The 23,666-nt window shown below is 41.4% G+C and overlaps 1 protein-coding gene across 1 annotated transcript; it reads right to left on the bottom strand.

Moving 5' to 3' along the window:
* Window positions 1–5,834: 5,834 nt before the first annotated feature.
* On the bottom strand, window positions 5,835–7,385 carry Ccl12 (C-C motif chemokine ligand 12). The gene is made up of 3 exons (NM_001105822.1): window positions 7,262–7,385; window positions 6,516–6,633; window positions 5,835–6,132 (listed from the first exon to the last, which is right to left on the bottom strand). Exons 1-3 carry the CDS (start codon window positions 7,332–7,334, stop codon window positions 6,027–6,029), a joined length of 297 nt encoding a protein of 98 aa, NP_001099292.1. The 5' UTR covers window positions 7,335–7,385; the 3' UTR covers window positions 5,835–6,026.
* Window positions 7,386–23,666: the final 16,281 nt, after the last annotated feature.

Below are 23,666 nucleotides of genomic sequence, written 5' to 3'. Positions count from 1 at the left end.
GCAAACAAGTAAAATGTGGTCCTCTGTGGTCTATGCCTCAGTTCCTGCCTTGAGTTCCTGGTTTGACTTCTCTCAATGATGGACTGTAACCTCTAAGCCAAATAAACCATTTCCTCCAAGTTTCATTTGGTCAGTGTTTATCACAGGGACAGACAGCAAGGGAGAACACTAATGGCATGTCTTTTCTTGGTCATCTGGGTCAAACTTTGCTTATGTCCTTGCTTTGGAAATGTTGTAGAAACTCTAGGAGACTGAGTCTTGGTGGCAGGAGTACATGGCTGGCAGCATACTGGGGTTTTGTAGCCAGGCCCAGTTCTTTTTTATGCTCTGCTTCAGTGCTGTCAAGGCCAGTGTGCAGGCCAAAACCCATGATCCTCCAGCCATGCTTGCTTCACCATGATGAACTCTATATGCTCTGAAATGCTAGAACAAAATAAACCCTCTCTCCGTTAAGATGTGCTTGTCAATGCTTCATGCATATGCACCATCTATCTCAGGGTATTTTGTCCCAACAAAGTCGCCAAGACATCACCTTATGTCTTCTTCTACTTTACCTTCTAGAAGTTGTGTAGCTTTGAATTCTAAGCAGTAGATATACACATATATAGCATGCGTCTAATAGCTTTAAAAAAAGATTTATTTATTATATAAATACACTGTAGCTGTCTTCAGACACACCAGAAGAGGGCATCAGATCCCATTACAGATGGTTGTGAGCCACCATGTGGTTGCTGGGATTTGAACTCAGGACTTCTGGAATAGCAGTCAGTGCTCTTAACCACTGAGCCATCTCTCCAGCCCCTAATAGCTTTTTGTTTTTTGTTTTGTTTTGTTTTGTTTTTGGTGAAAAAATAGGTCTCTACCTAAGCTCATTTTTTGTTTGTTTTTTACAATTTTCATATTTGTTACAGCACCATTTGCTGAAAATACTGTCCTCTCTTCTTAGAATCATCCATGATGCTTTTCCAAGGCAACCTGTGCAGATCTATTTCTATTCCATTGATGTATTTTCTTATATCATCAGCCCCATACACCTTGGTGAGTATAACCAGGTGGTAAGTCTCTAAGTCAGATAACATGAGTTCTCTGATTTTATTTTCCAGTGTGGTGTTAACTCACCTCTCTGAAAAAAGTTTAGAGCTATCTTGTCAATATCCATCAAAGAGCTTGGTTGGGATTTTGATTAGAATTTTGCTGAATGAAGAGCTCTGCTGGGGGAGAGCTTGGGAGCTGACAGTGTTGATTACGTTTGTCTCCTACGAACACAAAGATCTCCTCCATTGGCTCAGTTCTTTTTCCTTACAGAGGTTTGTAGTTGTTCTCATAAGAATGTTTGCATTTTTCCTTAGACTGATTATTATGTATTTTTTGGGGGCCAATATAAGGGATATCGTGTCATTAATTTCAGTTTGAGCTGTTCATTACTGATATACAGGAAGGCTATTGAATCTTTGCGCTTTATGACCTTTGTGTGCAAGAGTGTGTGTATGCACACCTGTGTGTACCTGAGGTGTATGGGTCTCTCTATGAACCTGGATCCTGATTTTTTTATAGGCTGGGTAGTCAGCAAGACTCCACGATGTACCTGTTGCCTCCAATCTCTGCAGTAGTATTGCAGATGGAAGCCCCATCACGCCTGGTTTGTTGCTGTTTGTTTGTTCGTTTGTTTGTTTTTCAATCTGAGTGTTTTGGGATTCAAGTTTTAGTCCTCATGTTTGAGCACCAAGAAACTTTACCCACCTATTCCATTTGCTTTGTCCATTCTGAAATCCTTCTACAATCATAAATTGTAAGAGTCTATTTTTATACCTGTCATTGATTCGCTATGATTTTCTGCAGAAGTCAAACATGTTTTTCTTAAAGGCAGCTTAACTTCCTTCCTCTATTTATGTACCCTTCTGTTTTTCTTTCTGTCTAATGAGTCAGCCAGGACTCCCACTGATAGGACACTGCAAAGGTTAGTGCTCTGCTAGTCTCAACCTTATGAGAACATCTACTTCAGCAGCGGTGAGTGTGGAATTTACTACAGATCATCATAGATGTTCATTAGACTGAACAAGCTTCCTCCTGTTCCAAGTGTGTTGACAAGCAATTTTGGCTTTAGAACCCTGATGGGTGTGCACTTTTTTTTTTGGTTCTTTTTTTTCGGAGCTGGGGACCGAACCCAGGGCCTTGCGCTTCCTAGGTAAGCGCTCTACCACTGAGCTAAATCCCCAGCCCCAGGTGTGCACTTTTGTTCAATGCTGTTCAGGGTCTATTGATAGCAACATGTGACCTTTTATCCTTTAGCTGATTGATGTGATAGTTTACAGTCATCATTTTTTGAATAGTTTTAAGCCTCTCCCTCCCTTCCCACCCCCATCTCTCTGCGCACACGTGTGTGTGTGTGTGTGTGTGTGTGTGTTACACTGATGCTTGCTAGAGCATGTGTGAATATGCTCTAGGTTTGTCTGTGGTTAGAGGCTGACATTGGCATGTCTCCCTCAATCGCTTCTCCTTTTTGTGACAGGTTGTCTTTCACTGAGGCTGGAGATGACCCTTTTCAGCTGGACTAGGTGTCCAGGAAGGGCCAGTGTGTGTGTGTGTGTGTGTGTGTGTGTATGTATATATGTGTATATATATATACTTATATATATATATATATATGTATATATATATATATGGATCATGCTTTTGCTTGATATGTTATCTGGCTTCTGCTAGGTTGCAAAGAACAAACAGATAATATTGGCTCTTCTTACTTGTAATCTCAGCACAGCACAGCATGTCTCTCTCTGTCTATGCATATCTTGAAGTGCATTCACCAGTGTTCACTCTGCTTTTGTGTTTTAGAACAAGTTGTTGAGCATGGGTGTCATTTGTAGCTTCAGTGTTCAGTCGAATTCATTGGTATAATTTGGGAGATTGTTGTACCTTCGGGGTTGGAGGACTATTCTTTATCCAACTTATGTGATAGAGAAAGATACATCTTGATTATTATGTCCCTATGTGAGTTTTGGCAGAGTGCTTATTTCAAGAAGTTGAATAACTTTTCCTATACTTTCAGGTTTTGGACCAAGAGTTCTTGATAATCTTACATTCTTCATGGTCTTGTCTTATTTAAGGCAATAGTAAAGACGCTCTTCTTGCACTTCTGATAGTAATTTGTGCCTTTACCCTTTGCACATGCTTGTTCCAGATGAACGTTTTTGCTTTTATTTTTATTTTCAAAGATCCACTTTAGTCTCGTTAGTTTTTTCTATTATTTACTTATACTCTACTCTCATTTTTCTCTCATTCTTTTAGCTGACTTAGGTTTATGTTGCACACAGACATATACAACACATATAGTACAGACGAATACATAAGTAGAAGAAAGAGACTGCCAGAAAGAGAAGTTCTTACCTTCATGAGTGGATGCTCATGAGCTCTTACAAATTGGCCTTGGGACTGATTGGGTGACAAAGATTACCTCAGTTAGTTACTCTTCTTGTATCTGGAGTTGAAGATTGATACTACCATTTTTTTTTTTATGTAGGAGCTGGGGGATCCGAGCTCAGATCCTCTCGATGGCCCAAGTACTTTACTCACGGATTCGTCTCCCCTGCCCATTCTGAAATCTCCCTATGATACCTGACAGAAACAATTTAAGGGAGGATGTATTTAGTTTGGCTCTCAGTTCCAGAGAGTACAGTCTGTCATAGCATTTGGATGGTATTGTGATGTGAACAGTTTGGCCTGTGTTCTCATGAGCTTGTGATTGACCATATTTCAGTAGCAGACAGGAACCAAGGTGGACTATAACCTTTAAGAACCCGCTCCATGTCACTCGCCTCCAAATGTTTTTCTTCCTTTCTTAAAGGTTATACCGTCTCTCAAATATGCCACTGGCTGGAGACCAAATGTTCCAGCACATGAGCTTGGGAGGGACATTTAACACCATTAACATAGCAATTATACCCATCTATTCCTATTACAAAACATAATACCTTAGGCATAGTAACTTAAAAGAAGAGAGATTAATTGCTCAAATTCTGGATTTGTGTATGGTGAAGATCAATGTACTAGTAGACTTGGTGTCTGGCCAGGGCTTGATCTGTACACCTTCTGTGTTCTGTCACAGCTAGAGGAAAAACTCAAGCCTTACTATTAACATTAATATCACTTATGAAAGCAGACACCTCCTGACTCAGTCACCTACTGAAGGTGCTGCCTCTTAATCCCATCATAATGCATTATACGGTTTGTATGTGAGTGTCCTTCAATGAATACATGCTAGGAGCTTGGTCCCTAGCATGGTTGATGATGATGAGATGGTGGAGGGACCTTTATGTACTGGGGGGGGTTGACTTTATGGAAACTTTGGTGTTGGGAGCTTCACCCTTGTGAATGGATCAATGCTGGGAGTGGTTTGAAGGTACAGTGTTGAATACACATGGTTATTCTGTGTGCCCTCTGCCTTTGGTACACAGCACCCTTTCTGTTTTTCTGCTGGGCTATGATACAGCCAGGTTGCCTCATCAGTGGCCATGCTGGATTGTCTGAGCCTTCTCTCTAAACTTGTAAAGCAAGTCACCTTACTTTCCTTGTGCATACAGCACAAAGGGACATGACTAGATTCCAACACGAGTCTTGAAAGAACAAGGCATTCAGACCATAACACAAGTAAATTAATTCTGCATTGAAGAATGCCAGCCCCTTAAATTGCTATGTGAGCCTCTAAGGGTGAGTTCACATCCAGGGTCATTTGTTTCCCCTCTACAGCATTCCACACCGCGTTACTCTGCCTATCTTTTTATTTATGACTTCACCCTTGTGAGCATTCAGCTTAGATTGTCACGATCTTGCTGTACCACTGCAGTGGCTGCTCCTTGGCTCCCTCTTCCTCATAGTATCCTATGCTTAGACCTGGCAACTCTTTCTGTTACTACCTCTCAGTGTGTTTCTGCCCTTACAGTTTGAGTACACTTACTGTGTTCTTAACACTTTCCTGTCCTGAAGTTAAGGAGTCCCTACAGCAAGGCTGCAACCTTTTATTTCTAATGCTTACCCCCAGTTCCTCCAGATTTGGGACATGCAGTTGGCTGGATTCTTTTCTCTGACTCAGTACCTTCCCTCTTGGACATTTCAGAAGAGCACTGTGTATCCGTAGCCTATCATGTCCACAGCCCTTCCACAGAAGACGTGTTAGAGAGCTATCCACAGAAAAATCCCAAATAAATGTGGCACAAAGATGTCCAGTGTTCCTTGTTGGTCTGGTTTTACCCCTAAGATCTTATTACTCTGGGCTTGCTCCAGAATACATTTCATGGGAAAGCCCTGAAGCTAGAAAAGTCTCAAGACCATTGTGAGAAGCCATTAAAGGGAATCCATGTAAAGTTAGATGTAATGAGAAAAGAAATGGACTTGGAGAAGCTCATGACTTCAGTCAGTTAATGGAAGGGCTGGATCTTGAGGGAGAACAGGGCTTGTCATGTCCTGGCCCATTCTCCCTGAACCTCAGCAGGTCCCACCCCCCACCAAAAGACATTCTGGCAGGACGGTCCTTCACACTGTTACCCATTGCTGATGGTTTCCCCCTTCCAGCTTAACGTGATCCAAAATTAGAGTAATATACTTAAGAATACATGCGTACTTTTCTTTGAAAATACTATATCCATATAATAACACTGAAGACAGCAGTAGGAAGTGCACACTCCACTAGAAGAAGCACTCATTCTCTAAGAATACAAAGCTGGTATCATGCTAATGTGCCATGGATGGATCTCACTAACCCATGGGCAAGTGCGAGCAAGAATAGTGACATTTTGCCAGGAATTTAACAGAGTTTTTATAAAAATAAATACACAGTTTGTAAATTAAAGTCAGTTTAATTGGCCCAAATATAACTTAGATATCATTAAATATTACTTCAGTAAGTTTGTGTTTTAAATTATTAAAAGCATCTCTCTTTAGATATCATAATAAATAACTATCGCACTGTCCATGGGGAAGGTCAGAGGAAATAAATGTAATTTTTCTGGAACTTTCAGCCTAGACGTGAAGGTTCAAGGATGCTGAGTTCGAGACTTCTGATCCAAGTGGTTCATGGAGTCCTTAACCCACTTCTCCTTGGGGTCAGCACAGAGCTCCTTATCCAGTACAGTTCTGAAGCTGTGGAGGAGAGGACATCATTAGACAAGGAGCTCTGAGGGTTCTATTCAGAGCATGACCTATTGGTCCTAGGCCTCTTCTACTCCTCCACAGATGAGGAGGCAGGAGAGAAGATTGGGAAAGGTGAAAGGAGGACTCAGGAAGAAGCTCTGTTCTTGCTCTCCTAGCTAAATCTCTCCAGTCTCCTGGCTAAATGAATTGGGTGCAATTTCTCTAAATTGATGGATGTATGGGTTCTCTAAGGGGATCAGTTTTCCTAGGTGAGGAGGGGACCAGACCAGTAAGATGCTATATCTGTTTGACTTAAGACCATGAGTCCAGACTCCTGTCACTTGCTCTTCAAATAGGAAATTTGTCTGGAGTGCTGGGCACGGCCAACTTACATCACAGCTTCCCGGGGACACTGGCTGCTTGTGATTTTCCTGTAGCTCTTTAGCCTCCGAATGTGGATCTTCTGCTTAGCGACATTATAACAGCAGGTGACTGGGGTGAACACTGAATCTGAAAATAATTTTGCAAAGGGACAGTTAGGAGACCTTGCAGGGTATTCTCACAAGGGAAGGAAGAATGCTGGACTGTATCTAAGAGTTACAGATCCCAACTTCTATATCTAGAACCCAGTCACCGAATATTACAGAATATGTCCTTGCTGTTAACTATGTATGGAAAAAATTCCCATCAATTTCTGACACAGGCAAAGAAGTTCTAAGAATTGGCTGTCCATCACTTTGTTGCTGTGGGCTTAGAGTTTAAGAAGCCTCCCCAGTATCCACATGTGGCTGCTTCTCTTGAAGCACTCTGAACCATGACCCACAAATTCTTCTTTAAGCCATCATATCTGTCACTCCTCTATTGCTGAGATGTCATTCTCACCACAGAGCCACACTGAGTCACCTCTCCAAAGAAGGAGAGGGCGATATCTGTAGTGGCTGCATTCAGCATCTTGTCCCAGAGCTGGTGTCATGAGACATCACAGGGCCTGGCTTCAGTGCTCTGAGCACTTGGCTCTGGCTCACTATGTCACTGGCTCAATGACTCTTTTTAATTTCTCTTATAACCTGAATCTCTCCATCTTCAAAACTGCAGATTATGCAGCAGCTCTGGAGTGTGCTGAGAGAGGAAGCCTTACCTGGTCCAGCCAACACCTGTGGGCTGATGGCGGCAGCTATGAGCAGAAGGCAAAGAAGGGTGGAGATCTTCATGTTGAGGCCAAAGGCTTTGGAATGAGAGCTGGAGGACTCAGGAGCCAGTGTCACCGTCTCTGCTCCTCTGGAAGCTCCATCTGACTTTTATAAGAAGCAAGGAGCCTGGTAGGATCCTACAGAAGGATGAAGTAAGAGCCTCAGAATTGTGCTGAGTAGGCATTGGGACCCCAGGGGTGATTTCCTCACAGCCAAAGGGAAGCTGTATGGTTTCTGTCTACTGCCAGTTTAGACTGTAAAACAGGGAGGGAAAGGTATTCAGCTGAGGCCAGCAACATGGGGGGAGTGACCTCATTGGATAGGGGTTCTCCTTTCTTTGAAATGGAAAACTCATCTTTACTGAAGAAAGAAAGGAAAGGAAACGAAACTAGAAATCACAGTGGAGTAAAGAGAGGCCAGGGCCTGCCTCTTGGAGGGTGTCAGGAAGTTGGAGATAATGAATGCTAAGTTTGCCTCAGGCCTCTATTACACTAGGCTACGGCTATCCTAAATTGGATGGGCTCCTCAGAACTTAGTTAGGCCCCTGAAGAAATGGCAAGGTCATTCAGACTTTCCCAGACTTCTTCTTTTCCTCATTTTTCTCTTCCTTCTGTTACCACAAATGTAACAGGTCCAGCTTTGTACATGTTAGGCATATATGCTACCACAGGATAGGCATGTACACTACCACATGCTAAGCATTAACATGTAGTGTACATTAACATTAGTGTACATTCATGCTACAGCTGAATGCCCGGTACTTCTTTCTGCTCTCTCTGTCCCTCTGTCTCTGTCTCTCTCTTTCATCATTTATTCCATTTCTCTTTTGAGATAGGGTTTACTTAGTTGCCCAACCAGCCTTGAACTAATTTTGTAGAACAGGCTGGCCTCGAACTTGTGACCCTACTGTCTTGATTTTCCAGATAGCTGGGTTTATAGAATTGCATCATTATATTTAACTCATTGTCTCAAAGTCTCAAAGTCCTAGAGTCTTAGAGAACTGGCTGGCACATGCTGATTCTGTAGTTGATGTGACTTTAAGCGGGTGGGATCCTGCATTAAGGGAGATCACGTAGTGGAAGGATTCCACAGTGGAGTTGATTCCACAGTGAAGAGGATCCCGTAGTGAGTAAAAAAATCTAGCAGTGGGTGGGGATGTGGTCCTTCGGTTGTGGGAATCCTGCAGGGGAGGATCCAGTAATGGGTAATATCATTCAGTAGGTGAACTCTGCACTGGGAAGGGACGGTCTTATAGTGAAGAGATCCTGGAGTGGGCGTGTCCTGCATATGGGAAACTCCTGCAATGGAGGGAAACCTGCAGTGGAGTTGATTCTGCAGTGGGTGATTCTTCCCAAGTGAAATCATTTAGAGAAGCCCATGCTTTCATGAAGAGTCTGGAAGTTCGGGTCTGTTTGCTAATGGCTTCCAAGGCCTTTCACTACACACCATGGAGGAGAGGTCACTGGAAGATGGGAAGGGAGGCCAGGATGTAAATTGCTGGCCTCATCTGTCTCTCACCACTCACGTTCCCTCACCACTGGAAGCAAATATTACAGCACTTCTAGGCTGGCTCACTTTTCTAAGCAACATTACATGTTGGGTTCCTCTATGACAGCATTTGTACATTAGTAGCTTACTCACTACTTTTTGAAGATTAATTTATGCTTTCTTAAGGCAAAATATGTATACCATGAAATTATATTCTTTTTTTTTCTTTTTTTCGGAGCTGGGGACCGAAACCTGGGCCTTGCGCTTGCTAGGCAAGCGCTCTACCACTGAGCTAAATCCCCAACCCCCCATGAAATTATCTTAACCATGAAGTGTGCAGTTCACATGGGCTTGCAATCAGTCTTCGTGACTCTATTTTGTCAACCAAACTCTACGTTCGATAAAGCAGCCCTATCCTCACCTGCTCCCTGATCTTCCTCATGGCTCATCCCCCAACAGCAACCACCATTATTTTTCCCTTCTGTGATTTCAGCTCCCTCACCTCACGTAAACTGATGGACAATGTGTCAAATTTTCTTCAACTGCATTATTTTATTTAGCACAATACCTTCAAGGAGCTTCTATGTTTTGCCCATATCATAATTGTTCCTTTTCTTGCAGGCCTTGTAAGGTTCCACACTAGGTAGACCACACAGCATGCTTATCCATGAACACCCAGCTACTTTTTATGCTTCTGTCATAAGTAATATTTCAACTGCATGGGTGGGCAAGAGTCTCACCAATGTCTTTGAGTAAATAACCAGAAGTGGTATAATGGCTGGATTCTACTGTAATTACGTATTTGTTTATTTTGAGGAGCTAACTACCCTACTTTCCCACAGAGCTGTTCTATTTGACAGTCTGAGCAGCCACCCCCAAGACTCCACTCCCTCCACATCCTTGAGACACTTGCTACAGTCTCCTCTAGTAGACATCTTAGTAGATGGGAAGTAGTCAGCCATCACGATATTTGTTTTCATTTCTGTACTGTTTACTGGTGATGAACTTATTCCTCTGGACTTTTCAGCTGTTTGTATACTTCCTTTGGAGAAATGCTCTGTCCATGTTGGACTCAAGTCATTAATTTCTGTTGAGTTGCAGTTATTCTCTAGATACAAATTCATTACAACATGCAATACTTCTTCCTTTTTCTCAGATGGCGTTTTCATTTTGCTGACGCTGTCCTTTGATGCTGGAAACACTTTAGTTACCACAACGTTTAACTTGTGGGCTTTTTGTCACCCATGACTTGAGAGCCATAGTCAGAAATTCGTTGTTGTCGGCATTGGGAAGCTTTGTCCTGTGTTGACTTCTAAGTGTTTTGTTGATTTGGATCTTAATTTACATCTTTGATACATTTGGAGTTAAGTATTAATACGGTGCTGGGAAAGGGTCCAAGTTTATTCTTCTGCATGAGATATTCAATCTTCCCAGAACTATTTCCTGGAGGGAAAACAACAGATTACTCTTGCCATTCTTCTTAAAAAACCATTGGACCATTTGGCTGGAATTTATTTCTGGGACCTCTGTCCTGCTTCATTGAACTGTGTCCCCTGTTGTGTCAACACCACACTCAGTTTTAGTTACTGAGAGTTAGTAGCCAAACTTGAATTCAAGATTATAGGCACTATTTAGGGTTCACTGATATTTTGATTGTATTTTAGGATGTGGACATCTATTTCTGCTGAATGAGTTACTGGGATTTGAGTCTGTAGATGACTGTAGGACGTATTTACATCTTAACAAAACTGTCCTCTGACCCATGAACCTGAAGTATATTTTCCTTACTTCACATCTTCATTTTATTTTAAGCTGTGTTTGCTAACTTCGTTGTATAGTCCCAACATCTTCCTTCATTCTTATTTCTCCCTCTTTTGAGACTATTATGAATGCAATTGCTTTCAAAATTCCCTTTTCAACAACTCATTGCTGTAGTAAAGAACTGTAGGAGATGTGTGTTGCCTTTACAGTGTGCATATGATTGGTTTCGTCTTTTCATTAATTAATTAATTAATTAACTTTAATTCATTAATTAACTTTATATCCTAATATCATCCTTCCTCTCCTCCCAGTTCCACCCTCACGATTTCCACCCTCCTATTCTCCTCAGGGAAGGGGAGTCTCCCCTTGGGTACTACCCCACCCTAGGATGTGTAGCCCTGGCAGGACTAAACCTATCCTCTCCCACTGAGGCCGATGAATCAGTCCAGCTACAGGAAGGGCATTCAGTGACAGGTAACAGAGTCAGAGACAGCCCCTACTTCGATTGTTAGGAGACTCACATGAAAACCAAGCTGCACATGTGTGTAGGATGATGTCATACAGGTGAGGCAGGTACAAGATAGAAAGAGGCCTGTTATTGGACGAGAAGGAAGGATGGGCAGGAGAAAAGCTTGAGGGAAGAGGAGACTGTAACAAAAGGAGACAGGAGACTGGAGGAGAAGCCACCGAGAGAACATGGAGGCTGATGTTAAGACTCCACGCTGTTCCTTTACAGGTTGTTATGAATGTTCTTAAGGGATGGATGTGTACAGGGCTTTGTATGTTTAGGTGGGCAATTATATCTTATCAGAGGTTATCATGTCGTGTGTTTATTCATGTGCAGATTTAAGTATAAGAGAGTGTATGGCGGCTAGAGACACTGGGACACCAAGGAGTTGGGATGTGTGTTTCTGGCAAGGTGCCGGATCTAGAGGGGGTAAAAGAAAACTGTTTAATATAATTTTACAGTGACACATGTGCTACTAATTATCTAGGGGGTCTAGGTCCCGGCCCTGCATGCTTTTTGGCTGATGGTTCAGTCTCTGTGAACTCCCACAGGCCTGTGGTTAGTTTACTCTGTAGGCTTTCTTGTGGTGTCCTTGACCCCTCTGTCTCGCTCAATCCTATTACCCATTCTTCTACAAGACTCTTCCCAACTCCTCCTGTTGTTAGGCTGTGGGTCTTTGCATCTGCTTCCACGCATTGCTGGATGAAGCCTCTCAGGAGACAGTTATCTAGTCTCCTGTCTGCAAGCAGAGCAGGGTATCACTAATAGTATCAGGGGTTGGCTCTCTCCCATGGAGTGGGTTTCAACTTGTGCCAGTCATTGGTTGGCTGTTCCCTCAATCTCTGCTCCATCTTTCTTCCTGAGTTTTATTGTAAAATTCTAACCTTTCTATATGTGTGAAACTTGTAGGCGACTTTTAAGAACTCTCCACATAGTTTTCGTACGATCCTCTTTTAGATAAATGTTTTTGCAGAAAATTCCTTCCAATCTGTGAGTTATTCAGCAGTATCTTTCACAGAGTGGAAGGGTTTTTATGTTTGTTTGTTTGTTTTCATGAAATCTAATTTATCAGTTGTTTGCTTGTAGTGTGTACTTTTAATGTTGTGTCTTTCAAGTTAATACCAAAAACACAGTCAGCTATTTTTCCCATTTTATCTCCTAGAAGTCATTTTTATTGACTGAGGTTGTCATACCTGAATTCCATTTGATCATGCCCACATTCCATTTCCTACCTCCATTAGCCACCCTCCTAGCTCGACCACCACTGTCTCCTCTCAGTTTCATATGTTCTCTGTCTTTTAAAACCTATGGTGTGCACAGTGCTGTATAGTCTGAATTTTAAGTGGTAGATACACTTACGTCTGTGATTCGCATCACATTAATTTCTGTGAAAAGCTTGACATCTGTGTTTGGATCCATTTTCTTTTTGTGTGTTCACCCAGTTGTTACAAATCCATTTGCTGAGAATTCTCCATTGAATTGCCTCTGCTGCTTTCCAAAGGCAATTTGTGTGGATTTATTTCTGTGCCATTGATTTATTTTCTATTATATCATCAATCCCATGGCATATTGGTGACTGTAGTCCTGCGTAAGTCTGGAAGTCAGGTTACGTAAGGCCTCTGGCTTTTTTCTTCAGTGTTATATGAACCCATCTGGGTGCTTTGCCTCTCTGTATAAACTTTAGAAGTACTCTGTCAATGTCCATCAAAGAACCTGATGTGATTTTGATTGAAATTGTGTTGAATGAAGAGGTCAACTGGAGAGGAACATGGAGGCTGACAGTGTTGATTGACTCTCCCAGCTGAACACAGAGATCTCTCCATTGGCTTAGTTCTTTCTCTCTCACAGAGGTTTGTGGCTTTTTTCCTGTATACCATACATTTCTCCTATGGTTAAGTTCTACATACATGATATTTAGTGGTACTATAAATAATAAAGTATTGTTAACTTCCTGTTCATCAATGACATATTGGAAGGCTCTTGAATCTCATATCATAACCTCATATTCTGCAATCTTTCTATGACCATATTAACTGTAAGAGTGTTGTTGCTGATTCTTTGTGATTTTCTGTAAAGGACAATCATGTTTCTCTTAAATGCAACTTAACTTCTTTTTACCTATGCACTTTTTGTTTTCTTGTCTGGGATAAGGAGTCAACCAGGACTTCTACCGATGTGGTACTGCAGGGATGAGAGGGAGCATTCTTGGTCTGCTAGTCCCAATCTACTAGAATCCTATCAGCAATGAGTGTGGAGTTAGTAGTAGGTCTAGGTAGACATTTATTGGTGTGAGAAGCTTCCCTCTGCTCCAAGTGTGTTGAGAAGCATTTGTTATTTCAGTACACTGAGTGGGTATTGATGTGATAGATTACCATCATGATTTTTAAAAAATTAAAGATAAATAGTGTGTGTGTTGCATGTGAGAGAGAGAGAGAGAGAGAGAGAGAGAGAGAAAGAGAGATTCATGAATGATAAAGAGAAAGAATGAGAGAGAATGAGAGACATTCATGAATGATATCACATGCCTGTGTAAGTATACTCACTTATGCAAATATTGTGAAGTATTGAACTGGTGATACCCTCAGTCACTTTTCCATATTATGTTTTAAGATAAATTTCTTCACTGAATCTGATTTAGCCAGCTAGGAGGAACCTGGGCAAGAGTCACCTGTCTTCACTCCTGAAATTCTGCACTGCAGACCCATGCCACCATGCCCCTGCTTCTTTATGTGGGTGCCGGAGACCCCAATTCTGTCACTCATGCTTAGACAGCAGGCACGTGTCCAGCCAACTGTCTCCACAGCCTTTCCTACATGGAGTAAATTACTCTATGTTGTGGCATATAACTGTTATACATGGTGTTGGCTTCGGTCTTCTAAACTTTTGCTGAGGCAGTCTATGTTTGTGATCCTGTGTGTCCTGTGTTATTTTCTACTGGCCTGTGCTTTCCTTCTGTTGTGACCTGTCATTGACTTATGTTAGGTTGGGAAGAAAAGCCAGGTGGCAGCAGCATTAACGCCTCCTGCCTTGTAGGCTCAGGACAGCTGTTTTCCTAACCTCAGATGATGAATATGCAAGTGTTCTTCCTGCTGTTATATTTTTGAACAAGCTGTTGAACAATTATTTGTTAAATACCGAGTAGAGTCCTCTAGTGTGCCCATCTTGGAGGTCTTGGTTCGTTATGGCTTTGAGAATTATGTTTAGCCAACTCTATACATGATAGGGATACTTGGTTATCTCCTTTTATCCTTGTGTGAGCTTTGGTAGTAGGTATTTCAAGAAACTTGACTTTTCTTTAAGCTCTAGGATTTGAGTGAAGAGTTCCTCCCAGCTAATGTCTTTATTATCCACAGTGTCCAGAGGCGTTTTAGTGATGGGCCATCCTGTGTTTCTGAGAGTGGTAACTTGTACCTTTGGTTTCTTGTGGTTCTGTTGTTGTAGATTTGTTGATCTGTTTTGGGTATTTTTTTAAACATTGGGCTTTGGTTTTATTGATTTTCCTCTTGTTTCCCTATTCTCTACTCTTGTTTTTCTTTCTTTTCCTCTGCCTCAGGGCCTTTGTAGTCATTCACCTTCTTCTGCCTTTGTCAGGTGGAAGCTTAAGCTGCTCACTTTAGACTGTTCCTATTTTCTATTCCCACTCAACATTACACGTTTCCTCGTAGTTACTGCTTTTGCTTCATCTAACAAATATTTGCTACTTTGTGTTTTCTGCTTTGTACAAGATATTTTCAACTTTCTCTTGAGATCCTTTGCTGAACTGATGTGTTATTTAGAGCTATTAAGTTCAATCTCCAAGTATTTGGAGAGTTTCAATCTTTCTTAGGTCAACTTTTAATTTAATTCTCTCACAGCTGGGAAGCATTTGCTATGTAGTTACTATTCTTTTGCATTTACCAAACACTAGTCCTCTTGTAAATGCTGCACACTTGTTAAAAATAATGTGTGTTTTGTTTTCAGTTTTTATTGAAGAAAACATTCTCTAAACGTCAGTCGGAATCACATTAAATGCAGATGATCAGTGATGTTGTTCAGGTCATCTAGCCCTGGTGACTGTCCTCCCCGATCTGTGAGTGACTAAGGAGGGTGCGCTCAAGCTTCACCTGTCATATGGTTGACACCTGCCATTAATTGTGGGAAACTCTCAGTTGCTAGTGCTTCACATGCTTTTCTTTTCCTGCATTTTCTTTGATATCCCCACTATGTGCACACACTTACCACATTTGTCTTTCAGAGTTCTGGAATATCCCATTTCAGTTCCTCTTTGCATCTCAGTGCTGGAGACTTCTACCGGCCCATTCCTATGCTTGCTCGTTCTTTCCCTGGCTCTGTCCATTCTGCTGGTGAGTCCAAGGATGACGTTGTTACTTTGCATTAGGGTGTTTTGGTCCTTGAAGCTTATTATTATTATTATTGTTATTGTTATTGTTATTATTGTTATTATTATTATTATTATTATTACTGTTTATCTCTGAGGACATTTTCTTACCTTTTGCAACTTAAGCTCTTCCCATGTTACTCATAGTTACTGTAAGTTCTCAGTGTGATGATTTCAAATGTTTCTGCTTCATCTTCCCAGCAGCCATCAGTTGCCAGTAGAGCCTCAGCTAGGGGTAGGACTTTCAGACTGACTTGGTCTCGTGCATGCTGTCACTGCCAGTGTTAGTTTATATGTGCAAACTTCCTCTTGTATCTCTGTGGTAGTTCACTGGCTTTGGCTCTTACCATTTTGCTAGCTCCTCCTCTTCTTTTTTTTTTTTTTTCTTTTCTATTTTTCGGAGCTGGGGACCGAACCCAGGGCCTTGCGCTTGCTAGGCAGGCGCTCTACCGCTGAGCTAAATCCCCAACCCCTAGCTCCTCTTCTGAAATGATCCCTGAGCCTTGTGAATTAGAGATGTGATATCGACGTCACATTCAGGGTTCGGCATTCCACAGTCTTATTCTCTGCATGTTGTCCATTTGTGGGTGTCTTAGTTAGGATTTCACTGCCGTGAACAGATACCATGACTAAGACAACTTTTATAAAGGGCAGCATTTAATTGGAGCTGGACTATAGGTTCAGAGGTTCAGTCCATTATCATCAAGGCAGGAGCGTGGCAGCATCCATGCAGGCATGATGTGGGAAGAGAGGAGAGTTTTACATCTTATTCTAAACGCAAACAGGAGAAGACTAGCTTCCAGGCAGCTGGGAAAGCACCTTAAAGCCCACTCCCACAGTAACACACTTCCTCCAAGAAGCCCACATCTCCAAATAGTGTGCTTTCTGCGCAAGGCATATTCAAACCACCACAGTAGGTTTTTATGTTAATCAACATTGTAAATGTGACTTTTATTTGCCTGATGTAATTGTCACTTATTACCTCCATCTGATAACCTAGGCATAGTACTGGTTAGCCTCCGTACAATCTAATCTAGACCTATAATGCTTTCAGCCTCTGAGACTTGCCGCTGAATAAGCTCCCCACTTCCTAGTTCTTTCTGGACTCTGGCTGGCTGATTCAACTCAGCTGTTCTCTGTCAAAGTCCTCTCCAAGCTGACTGATTCAATCTGGTTTCTGTCTCAGTCTCTGAATTGCTCTGCTTGACTTCAAATTAATTCTGGCAACCTATCCTAATCTTCTGGCTCCTTCTAATTTTTGGCTTGTTCTGTCTTTACAATCTAACTGTAAAACTCTCTTGGTAAAACTTCCTCCTCCTCCTCTCTCTTTCTGCACTGCTTTTAAGTAGCTTCCCTTTCCTCTCCTTGTGAGAGTTGGGCATATCCTACTCAGTCACCTCTTTCTCTGATTCATCACTTTTTCTGAAATTCAATTAGACAGCACTGTCAAATATGGATGTTTCTTTCTATAAACGGACTATATCTTCATTGTTTGGGGTTAAATGTATGTGCTAAAAGAATATCTATATTCCAACCACAGGGATTAAAGGTGTGTGCAAAGGGCTGAGCCACATTGCAATTAGAACCAGATATTATCAGTAAATTATACAATCTTGGTTTACGGTATGATCAAATATCCTGCGACAGATCATCTGCTGCAAAAAGAAGTTTCCCAGTAAGAATTCAGAGGTATGTGTATCTATGGATATAAGGATCAGTCTTTAGAAGTTGATTTAATTCTAATTCATGTAGAATTCAATTCACAATTTAATTTACTTAGAAGCAAATTCTCTCCTACAGTCTGTGATTTACTTAGTCTTAGGTTTTTGTCCCTTTGCCAGGCATAGCTTCTGTCTTTTGGAGAAATTTTAAATTCAATCTGAAAGAGGTTGGTTACCTCTATAATATTTATACCACTAATGTACAGGTGTGGGGATAGCTTCTCAGGCCAGTCATTACTGCAACTTGCAGGATTTATATTTGAGCCAAACTAATGATTACTATTGGTCCTGAGCAGAGTGCATGGAAACTTCTAGAACTGTTTTTTTTTTCAGAATGGCAGTATTTCTTCTGAATATATTTTGAAATGGACATTTTCTCTGTCTCTGCTAGAACCATGAGAGAATATTTGTGTGATTTCATCCTGTAAACTTGGTAAAAGCTCTAGAAATAAAGTTTATGTGAGGGTTAGGACTTACTTCCTCATCCGGTGGGGAATTAGCTCCCATACAGTTCCTTTTTTTAAGACACAACAGTTGGCCAGCTGAAGCTAACCTCCTAACAGTTCGTTTGGCTGTTTGACTCCTGCTCCAGGATGGTTTTGTGTCCATCCCTGTTCTGGTTGCCTTGAAGAATTCTGGCATATCTAAGAATTGCCAGTCTTCAGTTGATTCAATAGTTTTTATTTTCTTATTAGACAAGAGTGGTCCTTCCAACTTCTTTCCAAGTAGAGAAGTTGGAAGTCACAGGAAATCATATCATATGTTGCTTTCCTTTGCTCCTTAGTAGAGTATCTATCAAATCACTTGCCATTTTTAACATGTACTCGGTCATTTTTTTTTTTTTATTTTTGCTGATTGGCACAAGAATACCTTGGATTTACTTTATTAGACTGAGCATCACAAATGCCTCCTTCCAGGATGTAGAGTTTCCTTTTAATAATATTTTTCACCAAGAAGAACTTTTCAACAGCAATGAAGTTCGTTTTACCACATTTTCCTGCCACAGCTCTGGCGTTTTGTGTAATTTCTGATCTGAGATCTCATATTCTCAGTTAGCACACTGAGACTTCTGACAAACTGTTAGGTATGCTCCAATAATCTTGAACATTAAATGTTCCATAAAGGTCTATATACGTCAGCACGGTACAATTAATTTTTTCATTTTTCCACAGACAGGAACTTTGCGATTTTCTTTTTACCGTTATAAATAGTATGCATGACAAAGCTGATACAACATTATCATTCATGTCTCCATGTAATTCCACAGCTAAGGGATTAATAAATCAAATGTGTGGATATTGTAAAGACCTCTTATTCAGATAATTACATTGTTGGAAAGCTTGCCCTGACACTAAAATATGAGTCAATTAGTCTTAAAAAATGTTGGGTAGCTGTGAAAAGCCATTAGTTAAAAGGTAGAGTTAACCTATGGTAATAGAGGTCACAATGGCGGTTTCTGTTGTAGGGACTGATAGAAAGGAGCCTGGAACAGTCTTCAGTTTGATGTATGAATGTTCTAGCTCTCCAACTAAGTAGAGATAGTAACAATGAAGTTGTTTCAGCTTTATCAGAAGGACTGTTTGTCACTAAGTTGGGGTCTGAGTGGCGCTGAAATTAGTTGCTTTTGCATGTGAAATGCATAGGGTAGGGCCTTTAAAATACCCGGACCTCTCCATATGTCAGTTATCCTCTGATAAAAAGAAAGTACAGATAATTTCCATAGATTTAATTGCTCATTTAAGATGCAAATTTATGTATTTAAATTATATCTATGTGTGTGTGTGTGTGTGTGTGTGTGTGTGTGTGTGTGTGTGAGAAAATGTGTGTAGGTGCTCAAGGAGACAAGAAGAGGACGTTGTATCTTCTGGAGCTAGAGTGTGCATTGGGAACTGAATGCAAATCCTATGTGATGCCATATATATCCTATATCACTGTGCACTTGCCCTTAACTGCTAAGCCATCCCTGCGGCCTTTCCATAGGAACATAACCAGTAATTCTTCTATCCAGAGAGGAATTAGGGATGTTACAGCAGACTGCCTTCTACTCTGCAGAGATGCCTAGTGTGTCCTGTGGGTCTGATTCTGTGGAGGTGTGTTGGCTTACAGATAAGATTGATGCATGTTTTTCACTTAGAAATCAAGTCGCTGTCTTACATCATACCATCAGGGCTTCACGAGTCTCTTCCAAGCTGCCATAAGCAGGCAGTATTAATAGGTATGGGAATCATAGCTACAGGGAAAGAAAAAGGGCTGGTGAAATGAAAAAGGATTCATTCTTAAGCAACCTGAGATTAATCATAATTTAGCCAATAACTTTCCCAGTATGCCTGAGGTAGTCTTCCTAACTTTGATGTAAAGGATAACATTCTGGCAAGTTTAGTGATGACAGAGAGTCCTGAAGTATGTGTCAGCCTTATAGTCTGGTAGAGGATGTCCAGAAAGTGCTGTAGAAAAATGAAGAGACAAACAATGATTAAGTCTTAACTTGAGTTAATGAGTAGGATGCTGTGATTGACAGACACATTTAGGTCCGTTTGGGCACAGCAGCAGACAGTGGTTCTGCCTAGTAGTTGCCACTCCTGGACTGAATAGTTTCCAAGCCCCCTGGCATATGCAGAGCAGTGATTTTTATCAGCTGTGAGAGAAACAGAATATCAAAGAGTTCATAGTCTAGATTCAGTTACTAGGAAATCGGGTTAAAATTTTTACTGAGATTAAGGTCAGAGCCTGGGTCTTGGCAGCCCTCTAATAAACCAGGCTCATGCGTTGTTTTAGAATTTCCATTGCTAGGAAGAAACACCATGACCAAGGCAACTCTTAGAAAGGAAAACATTTATTTGGGCATAGCTTCAGGTGCAGAGGTTCAGTGCATTTTCGTAAAGTTGGAAGCATGGCAGCATCCAGGCAGGCATAGTTGTGGAGGAGCTGAGAGCTCTACGTCTTGTTCCAAAAACAAACAGGAGAAGACTGTCTCCCAGGTGGCTTCGAGGAGGTTCTCAAAGCCCACACCCATAGTGACACTCCTCCTAATACTTCCACTTCATGGGCCAAGCAAATCAAGCCAACACAGGCACACATCCTCAGTAGTCCAGTTAACACAATTAATAGTGACAAGCGGAAGAAGGAGATTTATTCACTAGGCAACTCAATCACTGGAAAGATGTCTAGCCAAGCCCACCTTTGGGGTTTTAATATGAACTTTAGATATAAATAGAAGGCCAGAGCTATGCATAGCAAGAACAATCCAGATCAATGTGTGAACCTACCGGTCATTCTAGTGTAAGTCCAGTCTTATCTGCAGGTAACCTGACACAAACCATTTTTTTTTTCAGGAGACAAGCACCCCTTCTGGCTGGGCCCAGGATCTCGGCCTTTTCCTTTGCCTGCATGAGATACCCGGAGAATTTCCTCTTTCTAGCAATCTAATGTTTCAACCGTCTGATAGACCAAGGGCAGGACTCTTCAGAGTATCCCTTTAGAATATCTTTATTTTTTCCTATAAGGATAGTTATATTATCTATATCAGAGAAGGCATGTAGCTTCTTTATATTTAATTCTTTTAATCTTCTTGCATAAGAACGGGACCCACGGTAACTATTAAGTTATCTGATGTTAAAACTTGCTTTGAAGAATAGGTAATGATGAGTAATCAGAACACTAACTGTAACCATCGTAAGGTAACTATACATAAAGTATTGAAAGAGAGAGCCCAAGCTTGTATAAGAGAGTCAACTGTAGTTGGATAATGACAGACTGCCTCCTAGAAGTGAACAAGTGAGATCTTGGGATGCTACCTTGACCCAGGCAGGACAGTTGGGAGACTTGTAAGATATAGTTGTATCCTAATGTGGATGGACACTATGGGCACCAAGGTTCTAGTTCCATGGGGAGTTTGTATCTGTCAGTCCTTGAGCCCCTTAGGTTATGCAACTTCCCTCTCTCGTTTTATTTTTAAACAGAATTCAAGGAATTTCAGTACAAGAAGTTGAAATGAAACCTAAGCCATGTGAGTCGAGGAGCTGTTCTTTGCAGGGCCCTGGGTTAATTCTCTGGTGGCTTTCCAACCTTGAATTGAGATCAGGAACAATTATCTGGAAAAAAGTTATGGGCATAATTAGAAACTGAGTCAGATTCTGACTTGTGTCTCCTGGAACTCAAACTTTCTGCTTCGAGGTTCAGCTCCTTCCCTATTCTCCATTCTCAATGGTCACAGTGTTATAGAACAAGTTGAAAGAGGCATTTGTCCTTATTCGGCTCTTCACCCTTACAAATGAGAGAAAGAATTAGACGGATGAAATGGTTTGTGTTAGACTGTATAGCTGCACTGTGACAAATGTGTGACCACGTCAAAGCAAGTGTCACCATGTGATACCAATTAACAAGGAAGAAACAGACAGAAAATGATAATTCAGTTCCTATGAAGCTCAAAGACCAACCATTCAGTGCACTAATGCCCAGACCTGCCTGTAACATGAGGATGCCCTGGGCAAGTATTGCTACTGTGGTGGGATTGATTAGCTATACCAAATATAGAACAATTTCTAGAGATTGTGTCTGGAATTTTCTGGTTTTGCAGTGCTCTGTGTGACTGGGTAACTTTTAATCAAGACCAATTTTGGAGTCATTGAGCTAGTTCAAAATTTCATTTACCAATAGATGGAAGCCAAGGGTAGAAAACAGTTTGTTTAAAATCACTGTGACAATTGAGTAAAAACTCTGAACCCCAGGTTTAAGGATGTATTGTTATGCCCAAGTGGGTACTGGGCCTCCTAATATTTTCCCTGGATTCTTCATTCTTGTGGAATAATTTACAGCTATCAGTTCACGTGACAAGAACAAGCAATCCTGGGCCTCAGTAGAAGAGAAATGATTTCAAGGAAGCTTGCTTACGAATCTTAACAAAGAAGACATGAACAGATTCTACTGAGCCTGGGAAACACCTAGGTCGTCTTTCGTCCCCTCAGAAGAAGGAAGCCTCTGATGACTTGACATGGCTTGCCTAGCTGGACCAAACTATGAAGTGAGCATAGAGGAACAACGGTTGCCACAGGATTCCAATTAAAGGACAAGAACCAGGAAGAACCCTACATTGAGGGTGCCCAGGAGTCTCTGAGACTACATACTGCACAAGTTGTATGGTAATGTCCCATTCGTTATTCTGTTAAAGCAGCATGATGCAACCCTGAAGGATATTTGGGATAAGGTCTGAGTATGAGAGGTACATAAACTCTTTTTTTTTTTTTTTTGGTTCTTTTTTTCGGAGCTGGGGACCGAACCCAGGGCCTTGCGCTTCCTAGGTAAGCGCTCTATCACTGAGCTAAATCCCCAGCCCCATAAACTCTTTTATTATGACAGCAAGGAGGTTATCTGGGTGTCAATAAGTGTCTAGTTGCTTTTGGGTCTTTACACACAGTATGTGCATGGATATGTATATGCACATATGTATATATACATAGAATATACAGTATTCTTTATTTTTTTTCCCTTTTCTTTTTTTCGGAGCTGGGGACCGGACCCAGGACCTTGCGCTTGCTAGGCAAGCACTCTACCACTGAGCTAAATCCCCAACCCCTACAATATTCTTTATATATGATATATATTCTCTCTATATATTCTATAGAATATGTGATTTATTAGAATGGCTTATAGGCTGTAGTGCAGCTAGTTCAGCAATGGCCATCTGTCTGGTCTTCAGAGTACATCAGAGTCTGGAAGAAGTAGCCTGTAGTACCAGTGAGAGAATAGACTTGCTAGTGAGAAGGAGAGTTAACAGGTATAGAGAGAGCTGACTTCCTTCTTCCATATCCTTTATACACGTTGCCAGCAGGTGTGGCCCAGTTTAAAGATACATAGTCCCACCTTTAAAATCTAGACTAGAAGTGGCTCAAATGATTTAATTAAGAAAGAAAAATCCCTCACGGATATGCCCAGGCAATTGGGTTTTAGTTGATTATAGATGTATCCAAGTGGACAACCAAGGATATATCACAGGGAATTTAAGGAAGAGAATAAAGATTTAATGTACCAGGCAGAGTCGGGAGTGTCATTTGTCAAAGCATCTAGATCTCTGGTTGTCCCAGTCAGGTTCTGCCTGGAGTGGGAGAAAGATGTAGTGTGAGTGACATGGTACAGCATTCCCTGGCTGCCTCTGATTGAGGATCCTTATCAGTAGATGTCTCCAGACACCATGGCATGTGAAAGACGTAGAAATATTTGTCCCAGTTCTTGATGACCCCTGCCCAGAGTGGTGTATATCAATTTGGCTTTCCTTTTGTTGACTGGATTTATTTAATCCATGAGCTCTTGTCTGTCTTTGGCATGAAAGCCTAGTCCTGTCACATGGCACTGTTAAGAACTGGCGCTGTTAGGAACTGTCCCTCATCAGACCCATAGTCCATTGTCAGCATGTCAGCTCAGTGGCTGTTGAGCCTTGTTCAGAAGTATTCAGAAATATTCCCTGTGATATTCTCAGGCTGAACACTTTCTAATATTTCCCA

Source organism: Rattus norvegicus, chromosome 10, assembly GCF_036323735.1.
Source record: "Rattus norvegicus strain BN/NHsdMcwi chromosome 10, GRCr8, whole genome shotgun sequence".
Lineage (NCBI taxonomy): Eukaryota > Metazoa > Chordata > Mammalia > Rodentia > Muridae > Rattus > Rattus norvegicus.
Note: the sequence above shows the minus strand (reverse complement) of the source record. Positions and strands in the feature narration are given on the sequence as shown.